The sequence below is a fragment of the Haemorhous mexicanus genome, chromosome 13 (genome assembly GCF_027477595.1).
Source record: "Haemorhous mexicanus isolate bHaeMex1 chromosome 13, bHaeMex1.pri, whole genome shotgun sequence".
Classification (NCBI taxonomy): domain Eukaryota; kingdom Metazoa; phylum Chordata; class Aves; order Passeriformes; family Fringillidae; genus Haemorhous; species Haemorhous mexicanus.
Genome location: NC_082353.1, coordinates 22,197,499 through 22,223,407, shown reverse-complemented (window position 1 = coordinate 22,223,407; position 25,909 = coordinate 22,197,499). Strand labels below are relative to the sequence as shown.

Here is a 25,909-nt window from a genome sequence, read left to right as displayed (position 1 = left end):
CAGGGACGCTGAGCTCTGCGCACGTTTATTGGCCGAGGCGGGCGCGGCCCCGGTCACGTGGGGACGGCGCGCTCCTCGAACAGGCGCTGCAGCGCCCCCTCCAGGGCCGCGCTGGTCCCGCGCAGCCCCGACACCACGCGCGCCGCCCACCGGAAGTACTCCTGCACGCGCTCCTCCGACCACCCTGCGGGGACACGCGCGACGTCACTTCCGGCTCCGCCACACCGGGGCTGCCCGCACCCCCCGGTTCCGGCCCCGCGCACACGGCCACACCGGCACAGACATACTGCCCCGCCTCCCGCCACTGCCGCCCCTCCCCAGCGCGGCCGCGGGCCCCTCTGTGCCCTGCACAGCGGGCCGAGACGGCGGGGCCCGTGCCCCGTGCCCGGTGCCGCTGCACTGCCGCCGTGCTCCGTGCGCCCCCGGGCCCGGCGCTGCTCAGGGGGCTCGGCAGGCACCTTGCGGGGTGCAGCGGTTCAGGTCCCGCAGGTTGTGCAGCTTGTCCGCCAGCTTGACCAGCTTGGCGCGGCGGCTGCAGGAGGGAGCGCGCTCGATCTGCAGCCGCTTGCGCTCCATCTTGGGCAGGCTCTTGTCGTCCGTCACCTCCTCCACGACGCGCCGCACCTCGGCACCGAACCGCTCCTCGATCTCCGAGAACGTGGTGTCCGTGTCCTCCACGGTGTCGTGCAGCAGGGCGGCCTGCGGCGAGGAGGGGACGAAGGGGCTGCAAGGCTCGGGGCGAGCCGTGGGGAGTGGGCAGGACAGGGCAGGGCAGGCGTTACCTGCAGCACCACCACGTCCGTCACGCCGGCCTCATGCGCCAGGATCCTGGCCACGGCTGCAGCGAGAACGGAAAGGTGGGAGGAGGTAGCGGGGAACCGGCAGCTCTGGGCCTGGACACGGGGGCTGCGCCGCACGGTGGGCAGCGAGGCTTCCCCGAGGCTAGCCCTGGGCAGGGGACACCCCGCGGGCTCCTGCGCGGTGAATCCTTCGGCCGGGCAGGCAGGAAGGTCCCAGGGGCTGGCACTACCCCCCGGATGTGGGCTGTCCCCGGGCCTGGCAGGTGCGACTGCGGGACGGGGACCCCTCAGCAGCTCCCACGGGCCCCAGGCACGGCAGGGCCACAGGCGGGTGGCAGCTACACCCAGACCCGGGGCCGGGGCTGCTGTTCTTCGGCAGCTCTGCCCCCATCGGGCCGAAGGACATGGCACGGGATAAGGGACACGGCTGTCTCCCGGGACCAGGGTGAGGGGCGCCCGGGGGTTGGCAGCGCGCCGGGGCAGGAAGGGTCCCAGGGTGAGAGGTGTGCTGGGAGACAGGGGCCGCGGGGGTCTCCCGGGAGCGGGACGCGGTGCCGGGGGGGTTCCGCACCGATGGGGTGGTTGATGTAGGGGGTGCCCTCGGGATCCATCCGCCGCTGCTCCTTGTGTTTCCTGGCTGCAAAGTCCACGGCCTCCAGCAGCCGCGCCACCTCGGAGCCCATCCCCGCGGCCTCGGAGCTCATCCCCGCGGCCTCGGAGCCCATCCCCGCGGCCTCGGAGCTCATCCCCGCGGCCGGCGCGACGGAAGCGGCACAGGCGGAGGCGGGCCCCTAGTGCATTTATTGCGCGCCGGGCCCCGGCCCGCCCCAGCCCCGCGGCAGCCGGTACAGCAGCGTCCCGTCGGAGGCGCGCACCTCGCGCCCGTCCCCCGCTCCCCGGCCCGGTGGCGGTGCCGTGGCGGCGGCGCTCAGCGCCCGCTGGTCCTGCCGCAGGCGGCGGCGCGGAGAGGGACAGCCGCGGCTCCGCAGCACCCGCCGCACCACGTCCGTGCTGACGCCGAAGCCCTGGGCCAGGCGCTCCAGCGGCCACTCCTCGGGCAGCTCCCGCCGCAGGAACCTGCGGGCACGGGCACGGGCACGGTCACCGGGCCGGTCGGCGGGCGCGGCGCGGCCCGTCCGGTCCCGTGCTCACCGCAGCTGCTCCATCGCCTGCCAGGTCAGGGCGCGATCGGGGGCTCCGCGTCCCCCGCCCAGCTCCCGCCGCAGCCGCTCCATCCGCGCCGCCGCCCGCCGCCGCCGCGCCCTGCGGGAACACGCGTGAGCGCCCGGGCCCGCGTAGGCCCCGGCCGCGGGCCGGCCGCTCCGCACCTCTGCGTCTCCTCCAGCGCCGGGTCCGGCGGCTCCGGGTCCCCGGGCCACGCCGCCGCCGCCCGCCGCGGGGCCCGGGCGAGGAGCGGCACGGCCCGCAGGGCGCGCCGGAGCAGCCCCGCCATGGTCCGGAACAGGCCCGGGCACGGGCGGGGCCGGCGCGGGGGAGCGGCCCCGGCGGGGGAGGCGAGCTTCCGACGGGTCCTGAGCGAGGTGGCCTCCGGAGGGCTTCACCGGCGGCTGTGGGTCACAGACAGCAGTGCAGCGGGCAGGGCACAAGCACCAGTCCCCGGCCCTGGCAGAGGTGAAGGTAGCCGGGGCAGGTGGCCGGAGCCATGCTAAGCCCAAGCTCTGGTCAGGGGTTTCAGCAGCCGAGAGTTGATGGAGGCAGCCAGCAGCTGTCCTGGTTTCATCCAGCAAGTCCTGGTTCTCACACAAGCACACTCGGGAGGAAGGCCGAGCCCTTGGCCACGTTACCTGTGCTTTTCAGGCTGTGAATTTGTGGGGCACTGGCATGGGGCAAGGCGCTGGCATGGTGTGACACAGTGGCACGGCGAGGCTCTGCCATGGTGTGAGGCGTGTGTGCGCTGCACCTGAGTGGCAGTGGCGATGGGAGCCTCCTGGACCACAGCACAGCTGAAGATGCTGTCACCTGGAGCCTGCACTGGGCTGGCTGGGGAAGCCGGGGGACAGCTGCCCCCATCGGAGGATGACAGACTACCAGCATCACCTGGAATAGCACAGATAGGTGTGGGGCTGTGCAGAGCCAGCAGCTCTGCAGGTCAGCAGCTCCCACTGTCCTTCCTGGTGGGGCTTGGTCCTGGCAGCCCCTCCTCTGCCACGGCTCCCCGGGTCCTGAGGCTGTAAAGTGGATGAAGCCGATGCCAGGGAGCCGGGCTGGGCAGGGATGGAGGGAGAGAGCATGGGCATGGAGCAATGTGGTGGGAAGAGACTGGGGGCTATGCTGTGTCACCATGTCCCCTCTGACCCCCAGGAGCTAATGCACCCCTTTGACTTTCCTGGCTTCTCATGCTACCCCATGCCTGCACATCACCCTTTGATCCTGTGAAACCGCCCATGGTTCTCCCCTGTCCCTGCACATGGGATCGTCAAGCCTCAGAGATTCCTAGTGGTCACCAGTGCCCCAAGCAGAGCACAGTGACCCTTTTGCAGTGTCCCAGCATCCCTGAGAACTCCATTGAGCCCACCCATTCCTCCCACCCTGGCAAGGCAGGAGCATCCAGGGGAAGGTGACGTGTACTTACAGCCTTCAGCCTGGCTTGCGGTGCCAAGGAGGCACTGCTCTCTCAGCTGCTGCCCCCTGGGGTGGGCGCAGGGCTGGGGGAGCGCTGCCCCCACTGCCTGGCCCTGCAGCCAGCCCCCGCCCTGCGCCCGGGGGCCCTTGTGCCGCGCATGGTACAGGATGCTCTGGCCTCGAATGCAGAGGGTCTCCATGTCCTTGGGATCTGGGCCTGGCATGTGCTGTGGCACGCCCTGGGCTGTAGGGCTGGGTACGACCCTGTGTCCCAAGGGCGGAGCTGGGACTCCCAGGAATGAGAAAAGCATCATTAAATCGTGGGTGTTGTGCTCCCCGATGACATCCCAGGGAAACGGCAGCTGGAAGGAGGGAAGGAAAATGGCCATGGCTTACTTCTGTAGGCCTTGGCAGGAGATGGGAAAGAAGAGTCTCTAGTCACACCCAGGTGCACACTTTGTCCCCAGCACCATTCCAGACTCATCATCCTGAAGGCACAGCAGCTGATGCGCCTGCAGCAGACCCCCATCCTGCCCCAGCAGAGATGCTCAGTGCCCGACCCTGCGCCAATCCACTTCTGTGTGGGGTGGCTGTGGGCAGTGCCATTACCTGGCTCTGGAGCTCGCAGGGTCTCTGGGTGTCAGCCGCAGGGAGCAGCCGGGAAAGCAGCTCAGTGATGCCCAGGCCTCGGATCTGCTTCTCACGCAGCAGCAGAGCGTTCACTCTCCTTTTCTCTTCGTGTTCCACAATGTTCTGGGGCTTCATGGAGTTGTACTGTATGCGCTGCACCTCGGCAGAGAAACACCTGAGCTATAGCAAAGCTGAAGCTGGGATAATGCACAGGTGAGACAGAGCCGTGAGCTGCCCCAACCCTGGGGACAGTTACAGTCTCAGGGGGACAGAGATCCCAGTGAGAGCCAAAGTGGAAAGGCACAACACTGGTTCTTGCAAGTAGTGCCAACACAAGTTGTTGACTCTGACCTTCAGGCAGGGAGTCAAACCTGGAATTTCTGCTCCATGGGTGCACCAATGGCTCAGCACAGCTCCCAGAGCCATATCAGTGACTTAGAGAGCCCACGGACAGTGCTGACAGTGACGTACCTTTCTGTCCCATGACTTGGTGCTTCTGTAGGAGAGGTGGGTTGTAGGACCTGTGCTTTTATTGCTCTCTGTTTTCTTCTTCCTGATAGCTTCCAGCTTTTCATTTTTCAGGCGCATCTCCTCCAGCTGCTGCCTGCCACAGAACAGCACAGTCACTCACTGGCTCAGAGCCACAATAGCAAAAGGCTGTGGGGCAGATTTCAACCTGAGGACATTTTCTGCAGGCCCAAGTTCTGTATGAATACCCATAATAGAAGTGGGCCAAGAGAGGGAATGGGAAGCTTGTAAAGAGACTTTTAAAAAGAGAGATGCCCTTGGATTAGGCTGTGTTTGCCAAAAGGGAGGGGGACCTTTGGGAAATGGTGTCTCCAGGGTCCAAAAGTCAATGGAGTACTGCCCTTTCCTTCTGGAGTCCATCCAAAAGGAGCCACTTTGCTGTGGTGCCACAGCACGTGCAGGCTCCTTCCTTTCCCCTCCCACTCTCCCTGCTTTCTTACACCTGCCAAGCAGCAGGGTTGCTCCCCAGGAGGGATCAGGAGCAAGTGGTCTCCATGCCACCTGTGAGAAGTGGGTTTCCACAGGAGCAGCATACCTGGCATACTCTTCTCTTGCCTTGGATGCTGCTGTATCCTGGAAGAGGGACCTGCTCTGCTGGAAGAATGGCTCATACTTCTCTGTCCCAGGTGCAGGGTAGATGCGTCGGAACCCGCCCAGGTGCTCATTCTCGTAGGTTTCAGCCTGTGCCAGCCAGGCAGCCTGGCTGCTCTCCTGCTCCCTGCGCCTGCAGCAGGAGGAAGCACAGGGAGCTGTGGAGGGAGGCTCTGGCACAGGCAGAGTGCAGGGCTGACGTGCTCAGCATGTCCCAGGATTATCCCAGGACTCCTGACAGAAACAGCAGCTGGAGAGAGCCACGCCCTGCCTGCAAGAGGCTCACTGAACATGGGCTTGTGAAAGGACATGGGGGAGACAGAGGAATGGGAAACCCTCAGTCCTGGAAAGGACCCCTGCCCTGAAAAAGGGTACCCCCAGTTCCTGAGGCAGGGCTGTGGCTCCTCATGTGAGCATCCTTGCCAGCCCAGGATGCTGGCACTGCCCATCCCCAGCAAAAGAGATTACAAGCAGGTGCAGCTGGGGAGAGCTCTGTCAGGGCCTAGAGCACAGGGTGTCACAGATCTCCTGGCACCCAGAGAGCAGCCCTGGCTCCTCCTTGCAGGATGCAGATGGCTTGGGAGAGCTCAGAGGCTGCACAGTGCCATAGGCTCTGGGAGCTTCCAGCAGCCAGCCCTGGTGTTATCCTGCTCTGTCATGCTCTGTCTTTGCTCCTTGGGACCTGCAGCACTGTGGGCAATCAGCAATACCTGGACTCCCAGGGAGTCTGGTTGGCCTGAAGGAGCCGCTCCTTTACCCGCCGCTTGTCTTCCTCCAGCACCTTCTTTCTGTCACAGGCGTGCACATTGATCAGGTTGAAGGTGTCACACAGAAGGGCATCCTTCACCTCATGGTCTAGCTGAGAATCTGTGTTGAAGCTGGGAGAGTGGTTCACCTGCCAAGACAAGCAGGTAACCTAACCTGGCACCCCAGCCATGCCCCAGGATGCTCTGCTCCCTGCCAGAGACAGGAAGATGTCACCAACGTGTTTTAGGAAAAATCCTTTCCTTAGGATTTTTCCCTCCTGAGAAGCTGAGAGGCCTCAGGAACAAACTGTAAACAATTCTTATCTGCTGCTGTGGAATGCAACAGGGGGAATCTGTGATTGGTCTCATCTGGGTGTTTGGAACTAACGGCCAACCACAGTTCACCTGTCCAGACCGTCTCGGTGAGATAAAAGCCTTTGTTATTCATTCCTTTCCTATTCTTAGCTTAGCCTTCTGATGAAATCTTTTCTCTCTGTTCTTTTAGTATAGTTTTAATATATTTTCTATCATAAAATAATAAACCTAGCTTGCTGATACATGGAGTCAACTTTCTCGTCTCTTCCCTCATCCTGGGACCCTTGTGGACAATACTACAGGAAGCCACACACAGCACTCTCTCCTGCAGTGTGTTGCCCACTTGTGCCACAGGTCACTGGATCCCACCCCACAGGACACAGGCAGGGGGCAGCTGTCACAAATTCAGGGTTCTCCCAGGACAAGGGGTCTGAAGGCTTGGGAAACTCCCTGTTGTTAGATGGTGTGCAGGACATGGGTTCTCTTGGATCCTTCTCACAGCAGGTTGTTTGCCTTCACAGCCTGCTTAATTCTGTGAGCAAGGTGGCCCTTTTGAATTGAACGAGTCCTGTTCATCCCAAACCCCCTGTCCTAGTTGCCCAGCTGTGAGCTCTCCACTCCTCCCTCACCTCCAGCAGCCATGGCTTCAGCCTTCTATCCAGCAAAATGTCAAAGCCCAGGATTTCAAAGCAGGCACAGCCAGTAGTGCGGTTGGAGAAGCAGCTCTGGTAATGGTGTTTCAGCACAGGGTGAGCTGAAATCAGTGTCTTTATAACAATGTCATCAATATCTGCCCAGAGCTTTGATGTGTCATAGTTGTGCTTTGCCATCCAGGCATTGAGGGTGGACAGTTTCCTGTGTGGGAACAGGAGGTGGTAAGGGCTCAGCTGTGTCACCCCAGGAAAGCTGAGGTAAACCAGTGTCCCCAGGCAGTGTTCCTGCAGTGCTGGGACATGCCAATACCTCTTGCTGCCCACCATGTCGTCCTTGATGAAGTTCTCATTGTGTTTGTTGATTGCATAATTGGTCAGGTGCATGCAGATGTCACCCTGGCAGGGAACCACAAGAGATGTTTGTTCACCCTGAACCACTGAGAAGGACAGGCCACCAGATACTCCCAAGTTCTTTTCTGCCTGGAGCATGGGCAGAGTAGGAATGGTGTGGAATTGAGCATTCTTTTCAGGGCCAGAAGCAGAACATGCTGCCCAGAGACACCAGGGGTGGGGGGAGGCTTCGCTCTGCAGGTTTTCAAAACCTGATCGGGTGAGACCCTGAGAAACCAGATACAAATTTATTGTTGACCAGGTTTTCAGCATGAGGTTGGAGACCTTCCAAGGTTCCATCCAAGCAAACGATTCCATGATTCCATGTAACGCCAGTGAACAGCCCAAATGTGGGGCCTTGGGGTAGATGTACTATCCCTCCTGAAACACCTCCTGTGAGGAGGAGGAAGGGGTACAGAGGAAGAACAGGAAAGCATCAAGCTGGGACTCCTGCAACCCCCAATACCTGCCTTTTCAAGGCCTGGAATGCCCCCAGGAGAAGTTAAGGACTGATACCTACAGATACTATATGAGTTTTTTTAAAACTTCCTCTTTACCAGGTTTCTCGTGCTGTTATCGATGTACCTCATGGTGGCAAACCGGGCCAGGCCCTCCTTGTAGAGAAAGATCTTCAGAGGGTCACAGGATGTGACCAGCACGTAGATGCGCATGTCAAACTTGAAGCCATCGATGAGGAAGGGCTGACAGGAAAGAGGCAGGAGCAGGGGTGAGCTGAGGAACTGCTCCTCTGCCTGTGCTGCTTTGTCTGTGTCCCTGATGTGCCACAGCCACACCAACACCTCCAGCAGGCCTGAGGAGACCCGGGGAGCATGGGGCATGCTGGAATCCTACCCCGGTGTTCCGGGACCGTCCCAGTACCTCAGAGATGTACTGCTGACAGATCATGCGTTCCCCGTGCTTGATCTCCTCTGGGTGGTGGGTTATGAAGATCCCTCTTCCCTGGCAGCTGTTGTCGGGCTTGCAGATGAATGTTCTTGCTTTCCTCATGGATCTATAGGTAAGGAATTCTCCGTAGCTGTGCAAGGGAGGGGTGACTATCACCAGCTGCAAAAAACACCCCTCTGAACTCTCTCCTAACAGCTGGGTACTGAAGCCATGGTGCTGCAGGCCAGCACACTCTGAACTTCTGCAGGGGATTAATCAAACTCCCATTCCTAATCTATAAGAGTCACAGACTGGTCCCTGTGTGACCCGACCCAGCCTCCCCATCCCTCCTTTTCCCTGCGCACACCTCCAGCTCTGCTGGGAGGTTTGTGGAAGAGGTCACGGCAGTGCATGCCAAAGCAAATGCAGGTTTGGGCTCTGGTGCCCAGAGAAAGCAGGCCAGCAGCCCCCTGCCCGTGTCCCCCATCCCCACGGCACTGTCCCACGCCACTCACTCGGCTGGCAGGCACCACGTGCGGGGGAAGATGTTGTACTCCTTGGGGAAGAGCCGGAGCATGCGGTTCAGGTTGCGAGCCAGCAGGTCCTTGCGGCACAGCTCGATCATGCCTGGGAAGTGGTTGATTTTCTGAAAGTGGTGCAGAAAAACCCCGATCAGCAGAGCCCTGCGGGGATGGATTCTCCCAGCCCTGAGGAGAGCCTGTGCATGGAGAACCAGCAGTGAGAGGGAAGCCAGGCCTGTGGCTGCCTTGAACTACTGCTGGGGGGTGAGACTTACTACAGCTGCTTTATCTGGGCTTCACTACTGATTTATCTGCCTATTCCATCTTAGCCCTGGAGCAGCATAAGAGCTGTTTATTTCACAGCACATCACAGGGCCAGAATGCCTCTGCTCCCACCACAGCTGCTGAATGCTGCTGATGACACCAGCCAGGGGACATGGCACAAGCAAAGCCATCTGACCCTGCGCCCTGGAGCCAAGGCACAGATGGCACAGGGCACTGCTTTGGGTGCTTCTGTTTCACTCTGCCACGTGCTGTTCCACAGACAGCCCCGTGTCCCGAGCAATGCCTGCTGGGCAGCTGTTCTGTTTACCTGGAAGCGCTTCATTTCCATGAGGCGCTCCAGAGTGACCGTGCTGTCCGTCCAGTACACCGTCCACTCCTCGTGCTCGGCCGCCTCCTTCAGCCCGCAGTGCTGCGCCGCCCGCCGCACTGTGCCAAGGCAAGCAGTGACAGGGCCAGCCAGGGAGCCAGGGCAGGGGCTGGCAAACCCCCGAGGAACCGGGGAGGGAGTGTGAAACACATCTCTGCCCGAGGGGCTGACACGCAGGGACTGACAAGTCCCCAGAATAACAAGGGATGGAGTGTGAAACACATCTCTGCCCGAGGGGCTGACAAACCCCCAGAATAACAAGGGATGGAGTATGCAGCTCTCCCCGCATGACCCCTTGAAAGGTGTCAAGAACACCAGTTTTATCTGGCCAACCCCCAAGCCTCTGGCTGCAAGTGTTCTGGGAGCTCTTAATGCTCTAATCCCACCTGTCCTGAGGTGCCAGGGCCCCTCCACAGCAGGACCGAACTTCCCATGGGTCTTACACCTCACAGGCAGATACAAGTGTTGTGAAGCTGTGAATTTAATCTCCCAAATCAGAGGTCTTTCAGCAGAACACAGCTCTGCAGGAAAAGGTCTCTGCTGGGATGGTTCATGCTAGTGCCAAATATAAATTTGGCAGGGCTGGTGGGCATCCACGACCACCAAGATCCCTTAGCAAAGCAGATTAATAACAGCCCTCAAAGGCCAGGAGTTCGTTCTTTCAAGATCCAGCTTGTGGAAGGAGAGTGGGAGGGGAGAGTGGACCAGCTCCCTGGGGTCCCCAGGGATGAACAGCACAGGGAGAGGCTCCAGGTACAGATCCTGCCTGCTCACCACCAGCTTCACCCTAAACAGCTGACAACCCTCAGGTCCTGTCTCCAAGCCCAGGTGCTCCCTTGCACTGTACCTGATGGAACCCTTCTTGCCCATTTTAGCAAGACAGCTGGCAAACACAAGTGTGGGGGTTGTTGAGGGCTCGTGCTGCTGTTGCACATTTTTAATCGAGAGAAATCTCAGTCCAAAGTGTGACAAATTCCCCACTAACTCGAGGGCCCTCGAGGTCTGGCAGCAGTAAATAAACCAGTGGGAACTGGGTGCCAGCAGTGCTCCTGGCTGGGCAGCACCTGGGGAGCCTGCGGGTCCCCTCCCCTCTGACTTACCACTGTCGTACTTGCAGCCGCTCAGGTTGATGGAGGGGACACTGGAATAGAGACGAGATGACAGTATCTCAGCGAGGCACCGGGCAGGGGACGGAGTGGGGACACAGCCCCGATGCCCCACACACACAGAGCACACCGGGCAGGCTGACCGAGCCAGCCCGGTTCCCTACGGCCCTGAGGAGGCGGGCAGGCTGCTCCTGGGCACGGAGCGTGCCTGGCTGTGTCACACAGGGGGATCCTTGGGGCACTGCCAGGGAACACTATTTATTTTGGGTCAGCGGGACCCCGCACCGGCTCCCGGGGGCTGGGGAGCGCCGGGCACCGCCTGGGCACTGTACCACGGCTGGGCTGGGGCCGGGACCGAGCGCCAGTGAGGCAGCGGGAGGCGACGCCGGGAGTGGCCGGACGGGCTCCGGCCGGACCCTGCCGGGGGCTGCGGCCCCACACTCGCCTGCGCTTCCTCCGCGGCTCAGGTCCGGCGGGAGCAGCGGGGCGGCCCGGGGGGGCCGCGGCGATGGGCGCCTCCTCGCTCGGAGGGGTTTCCGGGGACGGGCCCAGGCCCACGCTGCCCCGGCCGCCGCCGCCCGCCGCCGCCATCGCACCGCTCCCGGCTCCGCCGCGTTCCCATGGCGACCGCACCACAGAGCCGGGCACCGTGGCCAGAGCGGCCTCGCGCGGTCACGTGACAGTCACTTCCGTGTCCTCCACTCGCAGCGCCCCCTACCGCTCACGGTGCGCTTAGCCCTGCAGCGGGCCGGCCGCCGCCCGTGCCACCGGCTCCGCGCTCCGGCCGCTGTCCGTGCCACCACGGCTCAGCGCTCCAGCAGCCGCGCCAGCTCCCCGCCCAGGTGCAGCAGTTCGGGCTCGGGCAGCAGGTGCTGGCGGATGGCGCTCAGGGCCTGTTCCTCGGTGATGTTCCGGTAGAGCGGCTCGGCGGGCAGCGGGAGCAGCCCCGCCAGCTCGCACAACGCCACGGCGAAGGGCTCCCCTGCCTTGGGGCCGAAGAGGGGCCGGCGCGCCCACAGCAGCACCCGCAGCCCGCGGCCGCCCCCGGCCCCGGGCCCCGCCGGCGGGTCGCCCCGCGTAGCCAGCACGTTGCAGGCCAGCCCGGCACCGCCGAGGTGCTCCGCCGCCCGGCATACGGCCCGCGACACCGGCTCCAGCGCCGCAGGGTCGGGGGCGAAGAAGAGGAAGGCGGGGGCCGGTCCGGCGCGGAGCAGCGCCAGGCGCGGCCCCAGCAGCTCGGCCGGCGCCTCCTCCAGCGGCAGCGGGCGGTCCAGGTAGAGCCCGTGCAGGTGCAGGTGGTTCACCGAGGCGCCGCCGCCCAGCCCGTTGAAGCCCACGCGGAAGCCGGGGTGGGCGCTGAGCAGCGCCGCCTCCAGCGCCCCGCGCAGCGCCGGGGCCGTCAGCGCCTGAGGCAGCCGCTGCGCCGGCTCCGGCAGCAGCAGCACGTGTCCCCGCTCCAGCGGGCTGGCGTTGATGGCCACCAGCAGCGGCTCCGGTGGCGGTCCCGGGCCGCCGGCGCGGCGCAGGCGGAACAGCAGCTCGGCGGGGCGCAGCCGGGTGAAGTTGAAGGCGGCGGGGTCGAAGGGGTCGCGGAGGCTGCGGACGGGCTGCGGCGGGCGGCGCTCCGCGCTGCGTTGCTCGTTCAGCTGCGCCACGAGGCGCAGGGCGCCGGGCAGGACCCGCGTGGGCAGCGGTCCCAGCCGGTACCGGAACAGTCCCCGCTCCATACGGTCGCTCCAGCCCGCCAGCAGCACCCGGTCGAACCGGGAGGGCGCGGAGTCCGGGTCGCCCCAGCCGGCTGCCTGCAGCACGAAGTCCTCCTCACTGTACACGAACTCCTCGGGGTTCGGTTCGCCCGGCTCCCCGCCCGCCGTCGCCGCCATCTCCGCGGTGGCCGGGCCGGGAGCGCGCCGTGTGTCCGGCGGGCGGGGCTGGCTGTACGTGCGCGTTTGCCCCGCCCGGGGCGGGCGGCTGCCGCGGCGGGCGGGGGCGGTGCGCAGGGAAGCGGCGCCATGGGCGGCTCGGCCAGCCTGATCCCGCGGGACCTGCTGGGAGAGTACCAGGTACCGACACCGGGGCACAGGGCCGGCTGCGGGGCCCGGCTGGGGTGCCCTGGCTCAGGCCTTGGCCCCGGTGCCGGTGCTGACCCGTGCTGTCCCCGCAGGAGCTGACGTTCCTGAGCAAGCAGGAGATCTTGCTGTAAGTACCGCCGTGAGTGGGGCTCCCCAGCCATGCCAGCCCGGTCCCGCGGGGCTTCAGGCTCTGCCGCGGGGCACGGAGAGCTCCGGCCCCCACCCCCGGGGCTCCCGTTCCGCCCAGCTGAGCCGGGAGGTGCCGGTGGCACTCCCTAGGAGCCGGTTGTGACGGGGCCAAGGTCCGCGGGTGTTGCCGGTGACGCCCTGACCCGCGGGGCTGGGGCTGGGGCCGGCCCGAGCCGCGGTGACCCCCTAGAAGCCCCGGAGCCGGGTGGGCAGCAGCCAGACCGGATCCTCTCGCTGCCCCAGGAGCAGCGTGGGAGCCCGGTCCGGCCCGGCCCGGCCCGGCAGAGCTGGCAGGAGCGGCGGGAACGGGCCACGCCGCCCTGGGGAGCGCGGCCGGTGCCGGATGGGCTGCTGCCACCCCGCTCGCTCCACAGAGCCGCTCTCTTTCTTGCCTCTTAAAGTGCCTACAGGAGGTTCAGTGAACTGCTGCCAAAGGAGGAGAGGGAGAATGCCTGCTCCGCGCGGGTCCCCAAGAGCCAGATCCTGACGCTGCCTGAGCTGCGGGTATGGTGTCTGGCACACACGGGACACTGCTGCTCCGGGTTAGGGTCCCCTGCACCCAGCACGGCCTCGTTGTGCCAGTAAAGAGCTTCCTTGTCCTCACCGAGCAACTGAGGATCCCAGGGATGCCTGCTGTGCCATGGAGGATCCCAAGGGTCCCTGCTGTGCAGGATCCTGGGGGTTCCTGCTGTGCCACAGGGGACCCTGCTTGTCCCTGCTGCACGGGGCTGCACCCCGAGGCGCACAGGACAGGTGTGACACCTGCTCACCTGCAGCCCCAGCCAAGGTGTGCCTGATGGGGCCAGCATGGCCCAGCCCTGCCTGAGCCATTCCTGTATCTACAGGCAAACCCCTTCCAGCACCGCATCTGCCATGTGTTCTCAACCTCAGAGACCGGGGATGACAGCATGTCCTTTGAAGACTTCCTTGACATGCTGAGTGTCTTCAGCGATTCTGCCACCTCTGATATCAAATCCCACTATGCCTTCCGCATTTTTGGTAAGGCTGGGGACAGGTGCTGTGTTCTGGGAACCCTGCACCTTGAGGAAGCAGGAGCAGGGTGATGAGCTGATGTTCAGGAGGGCTGGCAGTGCCCCTGGAGCACCTGTGGGGATGGTGGCTTTAGGAACTCCCTGTGGGAACAGCTGGTTTGGCATGGTGAGGTGCATGGAGTGGTGCAGCGCTGGTGCCTGTGGCTCTGTGGGGTCACTGCGGCCCTGCCAAAACCTACCTGGTCTGTCCCCACAGACTTTGATAACGATGGGATTCTGGACAGGAAGGACCTGGAGCAACTGGTGAACTGCCTGACAGGGCAAGGCGAGGAGTCCCGGCTGAGCAGCGCAGAGATGGAGCAGCTCATCCAAAATGTGAGACCCACTGGCCAGGGCACGGGCACTGCAGAGCCCCAGGCACAGAGCTCACTGCTCACCTTCCCCCGCAGATCCTGGAGGAGTCCGACATCGACAAGGACGGCACCATCAACCTCTCTGAGTTCCAGCACGTTGTGTCCCGCTCCCCAGACTTTGCCAGGTGCGGGGGTCCCCAGAGGCTGGCTGGGGGTTCATCACCCTCATTACTCGGCTGGCACCGGGGCAGGGCTGCCCTGTGCCAAGTATTCCGTACTGGCACAGGGCTCAGCATCCCCTGCTGGCTCTGCAGAGCCTCCCCCACATGGGGATTCTGTCCCTGCAGCGCTGGGTGCTTGTAAACCCTTTGTGGCACCTAGCAAGCAGGTGCAGATCCTGTCATATCTCTTGCAGCTCCTTCAAGATTGTCCTGTGAGCCCCTGGCTGTCCAGCAGCACTCCTCCAGCTCCTGCAGCACTCTTCCAGTACCTGCAGCTCTTTGTGGGCTCAGCCGTTTCCTCTTTCAGGGAGCACAGGCCCGGCCCCTCAGTGGCCAGGCTGTGCTGCAATGCCTTGGGCAGGAACCCTCCTGCTCCCCTCTCAAGTGCCTGCTTGGTAGCAGGGAGTCCCAGGAATCTGCCTCTCCTGCGGCCCCTCAGCTGTCCCAGCACTAGAATTTGAATCCCTATGCATTCCAAGGGCAGCTCTGCTCCTGCCTGGGGCCACTCTGCACTAGCACAGCCTCTCTCTGCCCTCAGGACCAATTCCTACACTGTGCCTTCCAGCAGCAGGCAGGGAGCTGCCTCCCCTGCCAGCCTCTTCCTGCCTCTCCTGTATTTCTGGGAGTCTGCCTGCTGCCACATGGATCCATTTCTCTGAGCAGTAACTCACCGTGGATTCTCTGAGCAATAACCAGAAAGTGGATCATTTTTCACAAGCAATAACCCAAATGGGGGTGCTTTCTCTGTCAGTTAGTAGTTACCCAAGAGACACTGTACAGGTACCACCCCAGAGCAGAGCTGTCCCCCCACGGCTGTGCTCAGAGCCTGCACTCCTCCTCCTCCCTTTCTGTCTTTGCCCTCTTCTGGCTCCATCACAGCAGCTGCTCTGCCGCCCTGGCCTTTTCCTCCCCCAGTCCCTGTGAGGACACAATTAAAGGGCTCTGGTTTCACCCTTGCTCTTTGCTGCCTTTGTCTGGCTTTGGGACGGGTGCCACCAGGGTGTTGGGGACATGGGCTCCTGCCAGCCCTCTCTGCCTGCGCGCCAGCCGCCACTCCAGGGATGGGTTCCACGTCCTCCTCCACGACAGCCCTTCCCAGGGCCACCTCCTTCCCTCCCTCCTCCACACTGGGGTCCTTCTGGGCAGCACAGAGAGCTCAGCACTCAGGCCGGGGCACTGAGGGGAGCCCTGGGCAGCGAGGGGCACCGTCCCTGCGGGCAGCAGCAGCAGGGTCCTTTGTCCTTGCTCAGGATCCTCTGCCCTGGCCTGCAGCCAGCAGCCCTGCCAGGACTGGTGTGGGGCCTGGGTGGCCCTGCAGAGCCCCGTGCTGGGGCAGAGCAGCTGATGGCTCTCAGGGCTCTGGCGTGGCTGTTTCTCACACGGTGGCTCCTGCTCCCGGCGCTGCCAGCCCTTCCAGCTCACTGCCCCACAGTGCTGACAGTATCTGCCCGCCAAGGCCTGTGCCCCTACAGCCCCAGGGCTGTGTCTGTTGGCAGCTCACCACCCAATGCCTCCAGTGGCTTTTTTGATGTCCCAGAACAGGCTGTGCAGGAAGTTCAGCACATGGGTCCAGCTGGGAGCAAGGCAGTGCTGGTCCCTCGGGGGAATCCTGCCTGGACACGCCATCTCTCTGCAGAGCTCACCACTTCCCCCAGCCCCGTGCTGGCACTGCCGGTGCTTCCCAGTTGTGTGAGGGCTCAAAACCAGCACTGGCTGCAATCCCAGGCCTCGCCCTCAGCCACCACAGTCAGGTCCTGCTGGCAAAGTGTCCAGGGTCAGCCCACAGGAGGGTGGGATGGGGACAAGGATGCTCCCTGCATGGGCAGTGGGTCCCATGTGCAGCACAACACTGTGGTCCTGGGAAGGGGGCTGTCAAGCCTCTCTCCTGCTGGGGCCTGCCCTCTTCCCAGCCCCAGGCCCCAAATTTTCTTAATCCTAGTCACCTCTGCCTTCTCCTGTTTCTCATGGTGCCTGGATGGCATCCCCCCATTGCTCTGCACTCCCCCACCACAGGGCCTCCCTGCTCTGCCTGCACCACACTGCCATGGCACAGGCCTCCAGGCACGGCCCCAGGACAGCCCAGAGCTGCCCGAGTCACAGCCTGCCAGTAGGTCACAGGGACACAGCCACTGTCCCTGCAGGGCCCCGCGTGCCCTGGCCCAGTGCTCAGCCAAGCACACGAGGAGGGGACTCCACAGAGCTGCTGGCCAGCACAGTCCCCTGCTCCCTCTGAAGGCATGGGAAGATGTTCCTCTGACTGCACTGGGAGTCAGACGAGGCTGCTCTCCACAGGGCCAGCTGGGATGGTTCTGGCCCAGGAAGGCACTGAGCCCTGCCGCACACACGTGTCTGAAGGACTTTATATAAAAACAAGAGACGTTTCCGCACACGCACGTGGGGCTGTGGGGCTGGCCCTGCCCACCCAGCGCAGGGAAAGCTGCTCCCAGCTCCCCTTCCCCGGACACAATTCACATTTTCCACATATTAAAAACGAACCAAGCACAGACACACAGCACATGCCGCGGGGCTGGCACTGCCCAGCCGCACGCGTGGCCCTGGTCCCCAGCGGGACGTCACAGTGAGTTGGGGCACGAGGGGTCTGCGGCCGCCCCCTCCTGCCCTCTGCATAGAGGGGCTCAGGGCCTGGCACCGGCAGCCTGAGCCAGGAACCGTGTCCATCCCAGCCAGGCTGGAGCCGTCCTGCAGGACCCTGGAAGGCATGAGGCACCCCTCACACCCACAAGTACCGAGGTGATGCCAGGGAGCCTGCCAGGCTCTAGGCCCCACTGGCTGGTGGGCACTGCCGCAGAGGGTGGGTGCCAGGCTCTGGGCATGCACACACAGACAACACGGACCCTGGCAGTGGTGCATGGTCCAGCGAGGCTCAGCAGAGCAGAGGCAGCCGTGAGTGAGGGCTCGGCTCTCATCCCCGTCACACCACCGAGTCCTGGATCTCGGAGCCCAGGCGCACCCGGGGTCTTTGGCAGGCAGGAGACACCTCCACAAAGCTGTCACGGACATGGAGAGGCCTCTTCTCTGACTCAGAGAAGGTGCGTGGGGGTCCTGGGGGCTCATGCACGGGGGTACTGACGATGTAGTTGTCCTGCAGGGCCTGGTAGCCCTTGTGCTCAGGAGCCGTGCTGGGCAGGCTGCTGCCATTCAGGGGCAGGCTCTCCACTGGCTTGCGGGGTGGCTTCTGGTGCCTGCTGGGGTCGCCGGGCTCCAGCAAGGCCTTCATGCCATCACGGTGCCGGTGCAGCACGAAGAAGGCCAGCACGAGGACGGCAGCGGCAAAGAGCACACACATCACCAGGAACTCGGTCCAGTAGGTCTTGCCGTCCAGCCGTGCTGCGGCACTGCCCACCGCTGAGGTGCTCCGCGATGTGCTGACCGTCTCCAGGGCGTCACGGCCAGCAGCCACCTTCCTGCCAGAGTCTGCTGGCCCGAGGGCTGCCTCTTGCACGCCCACGCAGTAGCTGGCCATCAGCTTGCGGAAGCCCTCCTCCAGTGACCAGCACTCGTAGGTGCCTGCTCGCTCCGGGCTGCCCACCAGAATGAGGGCCCCGTCAGGCAGCACCAGGTAGGAGGCGTTGACAGGGGCCCCGTTGTGCAGCCAGCGCCGCGAGGCCAGGTTGGAGAGCAGCCGGCACGGCAGCGGCCGCACTGCGTTGGGAGGGAGCTGGATCTGCTGGCACGGGGAGCCGGAGGCTGCAGAGAGAACCCATGGGAACATCAGCGAGGGGACCCCAGCTGTGGGGCAGAGGCTGGTGGCAGCATGGTGGAGCAGGAGTCTGGGATGTGGGGGAGCCCCTGGGACATGCACCCACACAGCAGCACCAGCAGGAGCTCACCTGGGGGCAGGAGGATGCGAGGACGGGGTTGGGAGGCGTTGGCCGGCTGGCAGAGCCGCTCCGTGTTGGCATCCTCGATGTCCTGTGCCCAGAGCCTGGGAACAGAGTGAGGCCAGGGCAGTGGGGTGCCATTGGGTGGAGGGGGATGGCAGAGGGTGCAGCACTTACTGTGGGTGTGCCGGGGGATGTGGGGTGAGCCTGCGGCAGGCACCCCGGCTCCAGGCGCAGAAGGGGTCCCGTGCCAGCACACATTCCCCACAGCTGCGGTACAGGCTGCAGTTGGCAAAGGGCACCTGGGCCACTGCTGTGTAGGTGGCTGCATAGACAAGGCCCTGCGGGAGGGGACACGCTGGGGTCAGCGGGGCGGGCTCCTGCACACCCCTGCCTTCCCAGGTCTCTGTCCCCCAGCCCACAAACAGGACCTGCTGTAAGCAGGCTGAGCCCCCAGTGCCCCCCTCGCCCTGGCTCCTGCCTGGTCCTGGTCCAGCAGCAGCTGGAGAATGGGCTGTCCGTCAGGGAAGAGGCGGATCTCCTCAATGATGTGCACGCCGTGGTTCACCCGCACAGCCTTGTGCAGCCGCCCGTCATCTGCAATGCAAACAGAGGGGCTGTGCTGAGCAGGGCCGGGGTGCAGGGCACACGGCCTGCCCTGCCACAGCTGCCTGCACCCACCTGTGCCCAGGAAGAGGACGTCGTAGGTGCCGTGCAGGCCAGGCGCACGGTGCACGCCGATCTGCTGGTAGCGCCGCTGGCTCTGCAGCAGCAGTGGCTGGCTGCGCACCGGGCTGTCCATCAGGAAGTGGTCCTTGATAAAGTTCAGCACCCGATCTGGCATCTGCAGCGATGAATTGATCTTCAGGTGCCGTGTGTGGCTGGTGATGCACTGCAGGGAAAGGAAGGGGCTCAGAAGGGCTTGGGGAAGTGGCTGGGTAACAAGCTGTGGCAGCCATTGGGACCAGTAGAGCAACGGGGCAGTGCTGTGTCTGTGCTCAGGCAGGTGCCAAGGGGCCACCTACCATGCCTGGCCGGGGCTCCGGCACGGGGCTGGTGTCCGTGTACCACTGCTGCGTTTCGCGGTTCACCTCCTTGTAGAGCCCACCGAAGGCTCGCTGCACGCTGCGCATGGGGAAGGCGCAGACGGCCGAGCTGCCCAGTCCGCCCTTGTTCCTGGTGAGGACAGGCAGAGCCCACGGCAAGATCAGGGCCTGGCTCTGGCAAACCTCCCGTGCTGCCCTGGGTCCCCACCACTCACCACTGCGAGGTGAAGACACCGTAGAAGAGCGTCTCCCTCCAGCGCAGCTCACCCGGGGTGAGCACAAAGATGTCCTGCAGCACGTTGAAGGGGAACCCATCCTCAGGGTGTGAGCAGAGCAGCTGTGCCTTCAGGAAGGTTGTCCAGCGCCGCTGTAGCACACGCTCGCCACCCTGGTCCCCCTGCGTGGCACAGCGGGTCAGGGTGCGACGCCGTGGCCGCAGGGCACCCCATACACTGAGTGAACAGAGTGGGAGTCCAGGCACCGGGGGGTGGAGATATGCAGGATGGCCCCACATCCCCCCACCCCAGCAGTGAGTCACACCCCAGGCACGGCCCCCACCCGCCCCTGCTGCCTTATGCCCACCTTGCACACACGTGCGATGCGGGAGACGATGGTGTTCTCAAAATAGTCAAATTCCTTCCCAGTCTCGCTGAAGAAGAAGTAGACCTTGTCGTCGTCACCCTCAGGGTTGCCAGCAGGGAGGCTCTCCCGCAGGTAGGCTGAGCCCACGAACGCTGGGTCTGGGGGCACAAGCACCTTCAGCACTACTGGCCCCATCCCTTGCCTCCCACGCTGCAGGGGAGAGGGGCCCTGAGCAGCCGTGCCAGCCCCGGCACTCACCTTGCAGCCAGTTGAGGGAGTTCTCGGTCTTGAGGGCGATGCGGCTCTCCTGGCTGCGGGAGATGGTCGGCTCATTGCCCTGGAAGTTGCTGACAGTCCCGGCGTAGAGCTCGCCGTCTGCCAAAGACACGTTCCTGCTGGGACCCGCCACGCGCCACCAGCACGGCCCTGCATCCTGCTGGGGCCTGAGATAGCCGGGCCTTGGCTTGGCTTGGCTGGGCAGACGCAGGGAGGGGGAGGCACGGGGAGGAGGGCAAAGGTTGCAGGGCACTGCAGGGAGGGTGTGGGCTCCAGGGTGGCACAGGGAGGAAGGGCGAGGGCCCCAGGGTGTCGTGCCTTACCGACCATGACAGCTGTGGAGCGGTACTCGGGGTCAAAGGGGCAGCGTCCCTTCCCGTCCTCCAGCACCACCTTCCCCGACGCGTCCCGCTCCAGGCTGAAGTGCTGCACGTTCTGCAGCAGGAGGAGGCTGTGAGCCGGCAGCACTTGTCCCAGTGCCAAGGAGCCCACTGCAGGGCTCTGACAGCACGGGGGACCTGCAGGGGACCCTGTTCCTGTACTCACGATGTAGGCGCAGGCTGGGCTGAAGGCACAGGTCCCACAGGTGTACAGGTGGGTGCTGTTCAGCTGCAGCAGCAGCTTGATGTAATTGTGACAGTCCCTCTGTGGGATTCAGAGGACCCAGCTCAGCCCTTGGCCCAGCTGTCTCACCCACACCCACCCTTCACAGGGCACTGCCCACACCCACCACTGCCCCCGATGGCTGCTGGCAATGGGGCTCACCTGGGGGTCCTTGCCCTTGAACACACACTGCCTCTTCTTCTCCTCATCTGCACTCCACAGGAGCTGTGGGGAAGGGACAGTCACTGGGAGCCCCCCCAGTCCCTGGCTGGTCAACTCACACCCTCCTTGGGCTTGTTCATAGCAACCACATCCTCCCACCTCAAACATCCTGCTCTGGGGCAGTTGCTCCTGAATGCACGATGGCTCACACAGCCCCAAATGCTGGTGGGGAGCAGATCCCCTGCACTCCAGCTGGGTGCCCCCTCCCTCCCCAAGAGCCGCCCAGCCCATCCCTGGGCTCACCCTACGAACTGGGGAGCTGGGCTGAAAGTTGCTGGTGTTGAGGGTGAGGAGCAGCTCTCGTGCCCCCAGGTAGAGGATCCCACCGTCCGGGCTCAGCAGCAGGGCCGTGTAGTTGGACACCCCAGGTGCCTCAAAGCGCCGCACTACTCTCTCAGCTGAGTCTGTGGGGCAAGAGTGACAGGCATCAGCTTTGCGCTGGCACCTGACCCCAGGACCCTGCACTACGGCTGCTCCTGGCCCCTCTGCCCAGCACCTCAGCCATGCCACCCACCCAGGAGCAGCCAGGGCCAGATCCAGCTCCACTCACACTGCCAGACACACCGCAGTGAACTGTGCAGGGCCGTGCTAGTGCCCGAGGTCACCACGAGGCACAGCTGCATCCTGGCCCTGAGGATGCCACAACAGGCCTGTCTAGCACTGGGGCAGATGTCCAGCCACGTCCAGCCCTGGAGCTCAGCCCTGCAGCATGAGAGGCTCAGCACAACCCAGGCCCACAGGGACCCTAGCCTCACAGCAGGGGGAGATGAGTGCTGGGAGTATCCTCGTGCCCCAGCCCGCAGGGCTCAGCCTCTGCCAGACACAGAGCTCAGCCCCATGCTGGGTGTGGGGCTCAGCCCCGTGCTGGACAGGGGGCTCAGCCCCGTGCTGGGTGTGGGGCTCAGCCCCGTGCTGGACGGGGGGCTCAGCCCCGTGCTGGACGGGGGGCTCAGCCCCGTGCTGCCCACACTGGCCCGCGGGGCTCAGCCCATGCCAGACACGGGCCAGTGGCCATGCTGAGTCCATGCTGAGTCAGGGAGCGCCCGTCCTGTCCCGTCCCATGCTGTCCTGTCCCGCGTGGGTGGCCTGGCCCCGGAAGCCCTTCCTCTCCTACTGCCGCTCTGAATCAGATGGGCCTGGCTGTGTGAGCGGGACACGTCGGGCTGACTCATGCTGCCAACTCCCTGACCCTCTGGAGACTCCCTGACCTCCTCCAACCCCCTGCCTGCTCCCAGAGCCCCACCAGTACAACCCCAGAGCTCCTGCCAGGCCCTGCCTGGTGAGAGCCAATGTGAGGGATCGAGGAGCTGTGAGGCAATGGTGCTGTGGGGTGGGACCCCGTGGCTCTCACCTCCCATTGCTCCACAAACCCCAGGTGCCTCTAGATGGGGCAGCATCTCCCCCATTCCAGGGGGCTCAGCTGGCCCCAGCACCAGCCCTGCTCTCCACAGTGGTGCAGAGAGGAAGAAGCTGATGCCCCAAGGCATCCTCCTGTGAGGGGCCCTGCACCCTAGTGACAGGGTGCTGCCACCCGAGGTGGGCACGGCAGCAGAGGAGCAACGGGGCCCCTGTGCCTAGCAGAGCTGTGCCGACATGGGGAGCTAGCTGCTGGTGTGGCTGCCAGGGACCTGTCAGGACAAGACCTGCTTCTTCCAGACAAACCTGCTGCAGGCACATCCAGTGCTCCCAGGGGAGCAGCTCCCAGCTCCTCCCTCCCACAGACCGCAGCCCCACGCGGCCAGCTCCATGGGAGCCACCACCGGACACACACCGGCCACTGGCCCATGCTCCCCGCGCAGCTCCCCTGCCTTGCTGGGGTCCAGGCCGGGATCCCCAGGCACTGCCAGTGGCTGCAGCCCCACAGCTCCCACAGGTGTGCAGAGCACAGGGCAGAACCGGTCTGTGCAGGCAGGGCCAGGCAGTGTGGCTCAACACGGCACAGCACAGCGTGGCATGATGCCGAGCTAGTTGTCTCACTGGGTCCCAGCCTCCTGCCCAGCTCAGCAGGTCCCACATCTGCTGGAGCCACCACGGCCGTGGCCAGCGGTCATGGGAGCATGTGGTGGGGCCACATCTACACCAGTGAGCTGCAGCACGCTGAGCCAGGGAGTGCTCGCAGCTGCCCAAACCACGGCACCCTCCCAGCACAGGACGGGATGGGCTTTGCTGGCCGGCAGCAGCTGGATCCAACCACCTTCTGGCAGCATAGCCGTGGGTGGCTCCCCCGCACGGCACAGCTGCCAGGGCTGAGACCGAGCAGCGTGCCCCACGGCTCGCCCAGCCTGTGCCAGCTGCTGGGGGGCTCTGCAGGGCAGGAGGGGGCTGCAGCCAGGCCCCCCACTTGTTACAGTTCTGCCTGGCCTAGCACCCTCCCGGATATCCTTCCTGGCCCCTGACCAGTGCAGCCCCAGCACTCGGGCCATGCAGCTGACAAGTGCCTGCCGAGGGGCTCAGAGCTGTCCGGAGCTGAGCACGGCACAGAAAGGGCTGTGGCGTGCCCCCCACCGCAGCGACTCACTGAGCAGGGAGCGAGCCCACGGGCAGAGTGCCCCGGCCGGCTCAGCCCGCCCCACCTGGTACGGAACACGGCCGCCACCGCAGCCCTGCTCGCGGGGCACAAGTGGTCCCGGGTGCCCCCAGCACAGCCACCCCCGGGGCGGGTCTGCGCGGCCCTACACCCCGCAGCAACCCGGGGGCTCTGCCCCAGCCCCTGCTCCATGTCCCGCTGACAGAGGGCTCCCCGTGTCCCGGGGAGCTGGCGGGGCTGTCACACGGCGTTTCCACGCGGTGTACAAAGCCCGGGGGGACGCGCGACGCTCCGCCGCCCCGGGGGAGACGCCAGCCGGAGTCCTCGGCGGGGGCGGCCTCTCCTCCCCGGTGCCGGCGGACCCTCACCCACCGAAGGCCAGCGGACACTCACCGTAGGGCAGGCTGACCCGCGGGACAGGCTCCGGAGCCGCCGAGAGCAGCAGCGCCGCCAGGACCGGCAGCACCGGCCGCGCCGCCATCCCGGCCAGAGCCGCGGGGCTCCGCCGCGGCCGCGAAGCCGCCCGGGCGCTGCAGACCTGCGGGGAGAGAAGGGGCTCAGCGGCTGGGCACGGCACGGCACGGCACGGCGCGGCCCCCGCCCCGCTCCGCCCCTCGGCACCGGGCGTACAGCCACGGGCAGAGCCCCGCCCGGCCGGACCGAACCGGCCCCGCCCGAGCCCTGCTGACCTGTTCCCGAGCCGTACCCAGCCGTTCCCGGCCGCACCGACCCGCTCAGCCCCCAGCCCCGCCGGTGCCCCGGGCGGGGTGGGCCGCTCGCAAGAGGAGGCGGGCGGTTCCCCGCCGGTACCGCCCCCACGCCGCCCCAGCGGGACCCGGCCCCAGCCCCCGCCCCGCGGCCGTCACGGTCCGGAGGGAACGGGGCTTTGTCCCCGGCGCTAGCGGCAGCCAGGGACTCCCTGCGACCTCCTCCACCCCCGCGGCAGGGAAAGCCGTGGGGCCGGGACCCCGGGGTGGTCCAGGAGAGGCTGGCTAGGAGCATATCTTGCTGTCCCCGGAAAAGCTGTCCCGGGGACAGCTCGGCCCCATGGCTGCGACCAGAGCCGCCCCCTTGCCCCTCAGCTGTGCCCCATGGCTACACTGCCGGGGCTGGGGGCTGTGGTCGGCACAGCCCAGCGCTCCCCGCCCTCCCTCGGGAGCCATGGGGTACCACGGGGTGCCTGAGCCAGCCCCACCACGGGCAGACCTGGCCGGCACCGGTGTCCCCACAGGTAGCACTCGGCGCAGGTGACACATTCCTGCCAGCCCCCGTGCCCGTCCCAGGCGTCCTGCCGAGCAGGTAGTGCTGGGCACGATCCTGTGCCTGGCCCTCGGGGGACTCTGTCCCTGTCCCTGGCTGGGCTCTGGGGAGGGCTCACAACCCCACAGCCTCAGAGCACTGCCCACCCGGCCAGCAGCGCCCACGCAACTGTTATTAATGACAACTCCTTACATCGCCATGGCAACGGGGACAGGGGGACAGAGGGATGGGGTCCGGGGATTCCCCAGGCAGCACACTGGGCCAGGGGACCCAGCGCTGCTCTCCCAGTGTGGGGTGTGGGGCAGAGCTTCCCACGTTCCTTCTTGGTCAGTCCCAGCCCTGGACTGCAGTGGTGGGACCCACTTGGAGCCCCCTGCCCAGGAGAAATGCTCCCCCACTCCCGGGACAACTGTGCCCACACCCTGTGGATGCCTGTGCCCACACTCCCGGGACAGCCGTGCCCACACTCCCACACACTGCCCGCCTGGCACTGCTGGACGGTGCCCACTCACAGGTCATACCTGATGTCCAGTGCTGGGGCTCTGGGCTGCCCCTCTGCCCCAAATCGACTTTGCTCCCTTCCGGTTCCCGCTGCTCCTGCTGTTCCTTCCCAGGCCTGGGACAGTCCCACAGCTCCACCCCAGCCTTATCAGCAGCACCCTTTGCCCGGGAAGTGGCACAGACGGACGGGACTCAACTCACCCAGCTGAGCACGTCACCCTGAACAGGGTGCGAGAGGGCACTCACCCTGCAGCCATGGCCCCCGGCCCCACGCCACCGCACGGCCCTTTGGGGGGCTCCAGGGACCTGGCTGCCACCTGTGCACGGCCGTGGTAGGGTTGTGTCAACACCCGGGTGCGATGGCATGCAGCAAGGACGGGGGAGCCCCTGCGGGGAGGGCAGGTGCTCTGGGGTGAGCGGGGAGGGCAGAAGCAGGAGGGAAGGGAAGGGGCAGGCAGGGAGGAAAAGGAGGGCAGAGCAGGCAGGGAGGGAGGGCAGGAGCAGGCAGCAGAACCAGGCCAGAGCCTGTGCCTTTAAGCGCCACTCCAGCGCTGCTGGCAGCCAGCGCTGTTTACGCCAAACTCCCATTTATCTCCTGTCCTGCCCACGCAGCTGCCAGCGGGGCAGTGCCGGGGGCACTGCAGCACCCTGCCCCGCTCTGCACTCCAGCAGGCCCGTGCGTGCCCCACGCCCTGCTGCAGGCATTGGCACGCACCGCTGCGGCGGCTGTGCCACCCTCCCTGCCCACTGCTGGCAATGGGGAAACCTCTCCGGGTGTTTGGGCAGCACGAAAACCCGTGGCCTGGGGTCAGCAGGCAGGTGG

At 65.0% G+C, this 25,909-nt stretch overlaps 6 protein-coding genes and 1 long non-coding RNA gene across 14 annotated transcripts; 2 read left to right on the top strand and 5 right to left on the bottom strand.

The window, feature by feature from the left end:
- Positions 1-8: 8 nt before the first annotated feature.
- HDDC3 (HD domain containing 3) lies at positions 9-1,678 on the bottom strand. Its single transcript, XM_059858844.1, has 4 exons — positions 1,372-1,678; positions 783-838; positions 459-699; positions 9-184 (listed from the first exon to the last, which is right to left on the bottom strand). Exons 1-4 carry the CDS (start codon positions 1,544-1,546, stop codon positions 54-56), a joined length of 603 nt encoding a protein of 200 aa, XP_059714827.1. The 5' UTR covers positions 1,547-1,678; the 3' UTR covers positions 9-53.
- LOC132333572 (tubulin polyglutamylase TTLL13-like) lies at positions 1,583-10,529 on the bottom strand. 5 transcript variants are annotated; one of them, XM_059858828.1, is made up of 15 exons: positions 10,395-10,529; positions 9,235-9,353; positions 8,637-8,767; positions 8,116-8,272; positions 7,794-7,937; positions 7,157-7,242; positions 6,823-7,048; positions 5,843-6,027; positions 5,077-5,265; positions 4,485-4,617; positions 3,993-4,172; positions 3,394-3,745; positions 2,606-2,858; positions 1,953-2,063; positions 1,583-1,877 (listed from the first exon to the last, which is right to left on the bottom strand). In XM_059858828.1, exons 2-15 carry the CDS (start codon positions 9,253-9,255, stop codon positions 1,601-1,603), a joined length of 2,445 nt encoding a protein of 814 aa, XP_059714811.1. In that variant the 5' UTR covers positions 9,256-9,353; positions 10,395-10,529; the 3' UTR covers positions 1,583-1,600. The 5 variants fall into 5 exon arrangements, with proteins under 5 accessions (XP_059714811.1, XP_059714812.1, XP_059714813.1 ...); XM_059858829.1 differs by having other exon boundaries at positions 3,993-4,166; XM_059858830.1 differs by having other exon boundaries at positions 8,116-8,248.
- LOC132333581 (uncharacterized) lies at positions 4,090-4,789 on the top strand. Its single transcript, XR_009488201.1, has 2 exons — positions 4,090-4,226; positions 4,371-4,789. It is a non-coding gene; the product is annotated as an uncharacterized LOC132333581 (long non-coding RNA).
- LOC132333580 (uncharacterized) lies at positions 10,194-10,991 on the bottom strand. The gene has a single exon (XM_059858845.1). It carries the CDS (start codon positions 10,989-10,991, stop codon positions 10,659-10,661), a length of 333 nt encoding a protein of 110 aa, XP_059714828.1. The 3' UTR covers positions 10,194-10,658.
- GDPGP1 (GDP-D-glucose phosphorylase 1) lies at positions 10,194-12,283 on the bottom strand. Its single transcript, XM_059858840.1, has one exon. It carries the CDS (start codon positions 12,281-12,283, stop codon positions 11,207-11,209), a length of 1,077 nt encoding a protein of 358 aa, XP_059714823.1. The 3' UTR covers positions 10,194-11,206.
- Positions 12,284-12,364: 81 nt separating this feature from the next.
- Positions 12,365-15,183, top strand: CIB1 (calcium and integrin binding 1). The gene is made up of 7 exons (XM_059858839.1): positions 12,365-12,463; positions 12,565-12,599; positions 13,063-13,165; positions 13,507-13,660; positions 13,910-14,028; positions 14,103-14,191; positions 14,422-15,183. Exons 1-7 carry the CDS (start codon positions 12,413-12,415, stop codon positions 14,441-14,443), a joined length of 573 nt encoding a protein of 190 aa, XP_059714822.1. The 5' UTR covers positions 12,365-12,412; the 3' UTR covers positions 14,444-15,183.
- Positions 15,184-16,569: 1,386 nt separating this feature from the next.
- SEMA4B (semaphorin 4B) lies at positions 16,570-25,553 on the bottom strand. Of its 4 annotated transcripts, none has more exons than XM_059858823.1 (15): positions 25,107-25,553; positions 23,719-23,863; positions 21,042-21,202; positions 20,739-20,801; positions 20,520-20,618; positions 20,297-20,408; positions 19,956-20,072; positions 19,698-19,855; positions 19,331-19,512; positions 19,095-19,245; positions 18,751-18,961; positions 18,551-18,666; positions 18,247-18,410; positions 18,079-18,173; positions 16,570-17,935 (listed from the first exon to the last, which is right to left on the bottom strand). In XM_059858823.1, the coding sequence occupies exons 2-15, from the start codon at positions 23,804-23,806 to the stop codon at positions 17,160-17,162; spliced, it is 2,493 nt and encodes an 830-aa protein (XP_059714806.1). In that variant the 5' UTR covers positions 23,807-23,863; positions 25,107-25,553; the 3' UTR covers positions 16,570-17,159. The 4 variants fall into 4 exon arrangements, with proteins under 4 accessions (XP_059714806.1, XP_059714809.1, XP_059714807.1 ...); XM_059858826.1 differs by lacking the exon at positions 25,107-25,553 and adding an exon at positions 24,052-24,342; XM_059858824.1 differs by lacking the exon at positions 25,107-25,553 and adding an exon at positions 24,015-24,106.
- Positions 25,554-25,909: the final 356 nt, after the last annotated feature.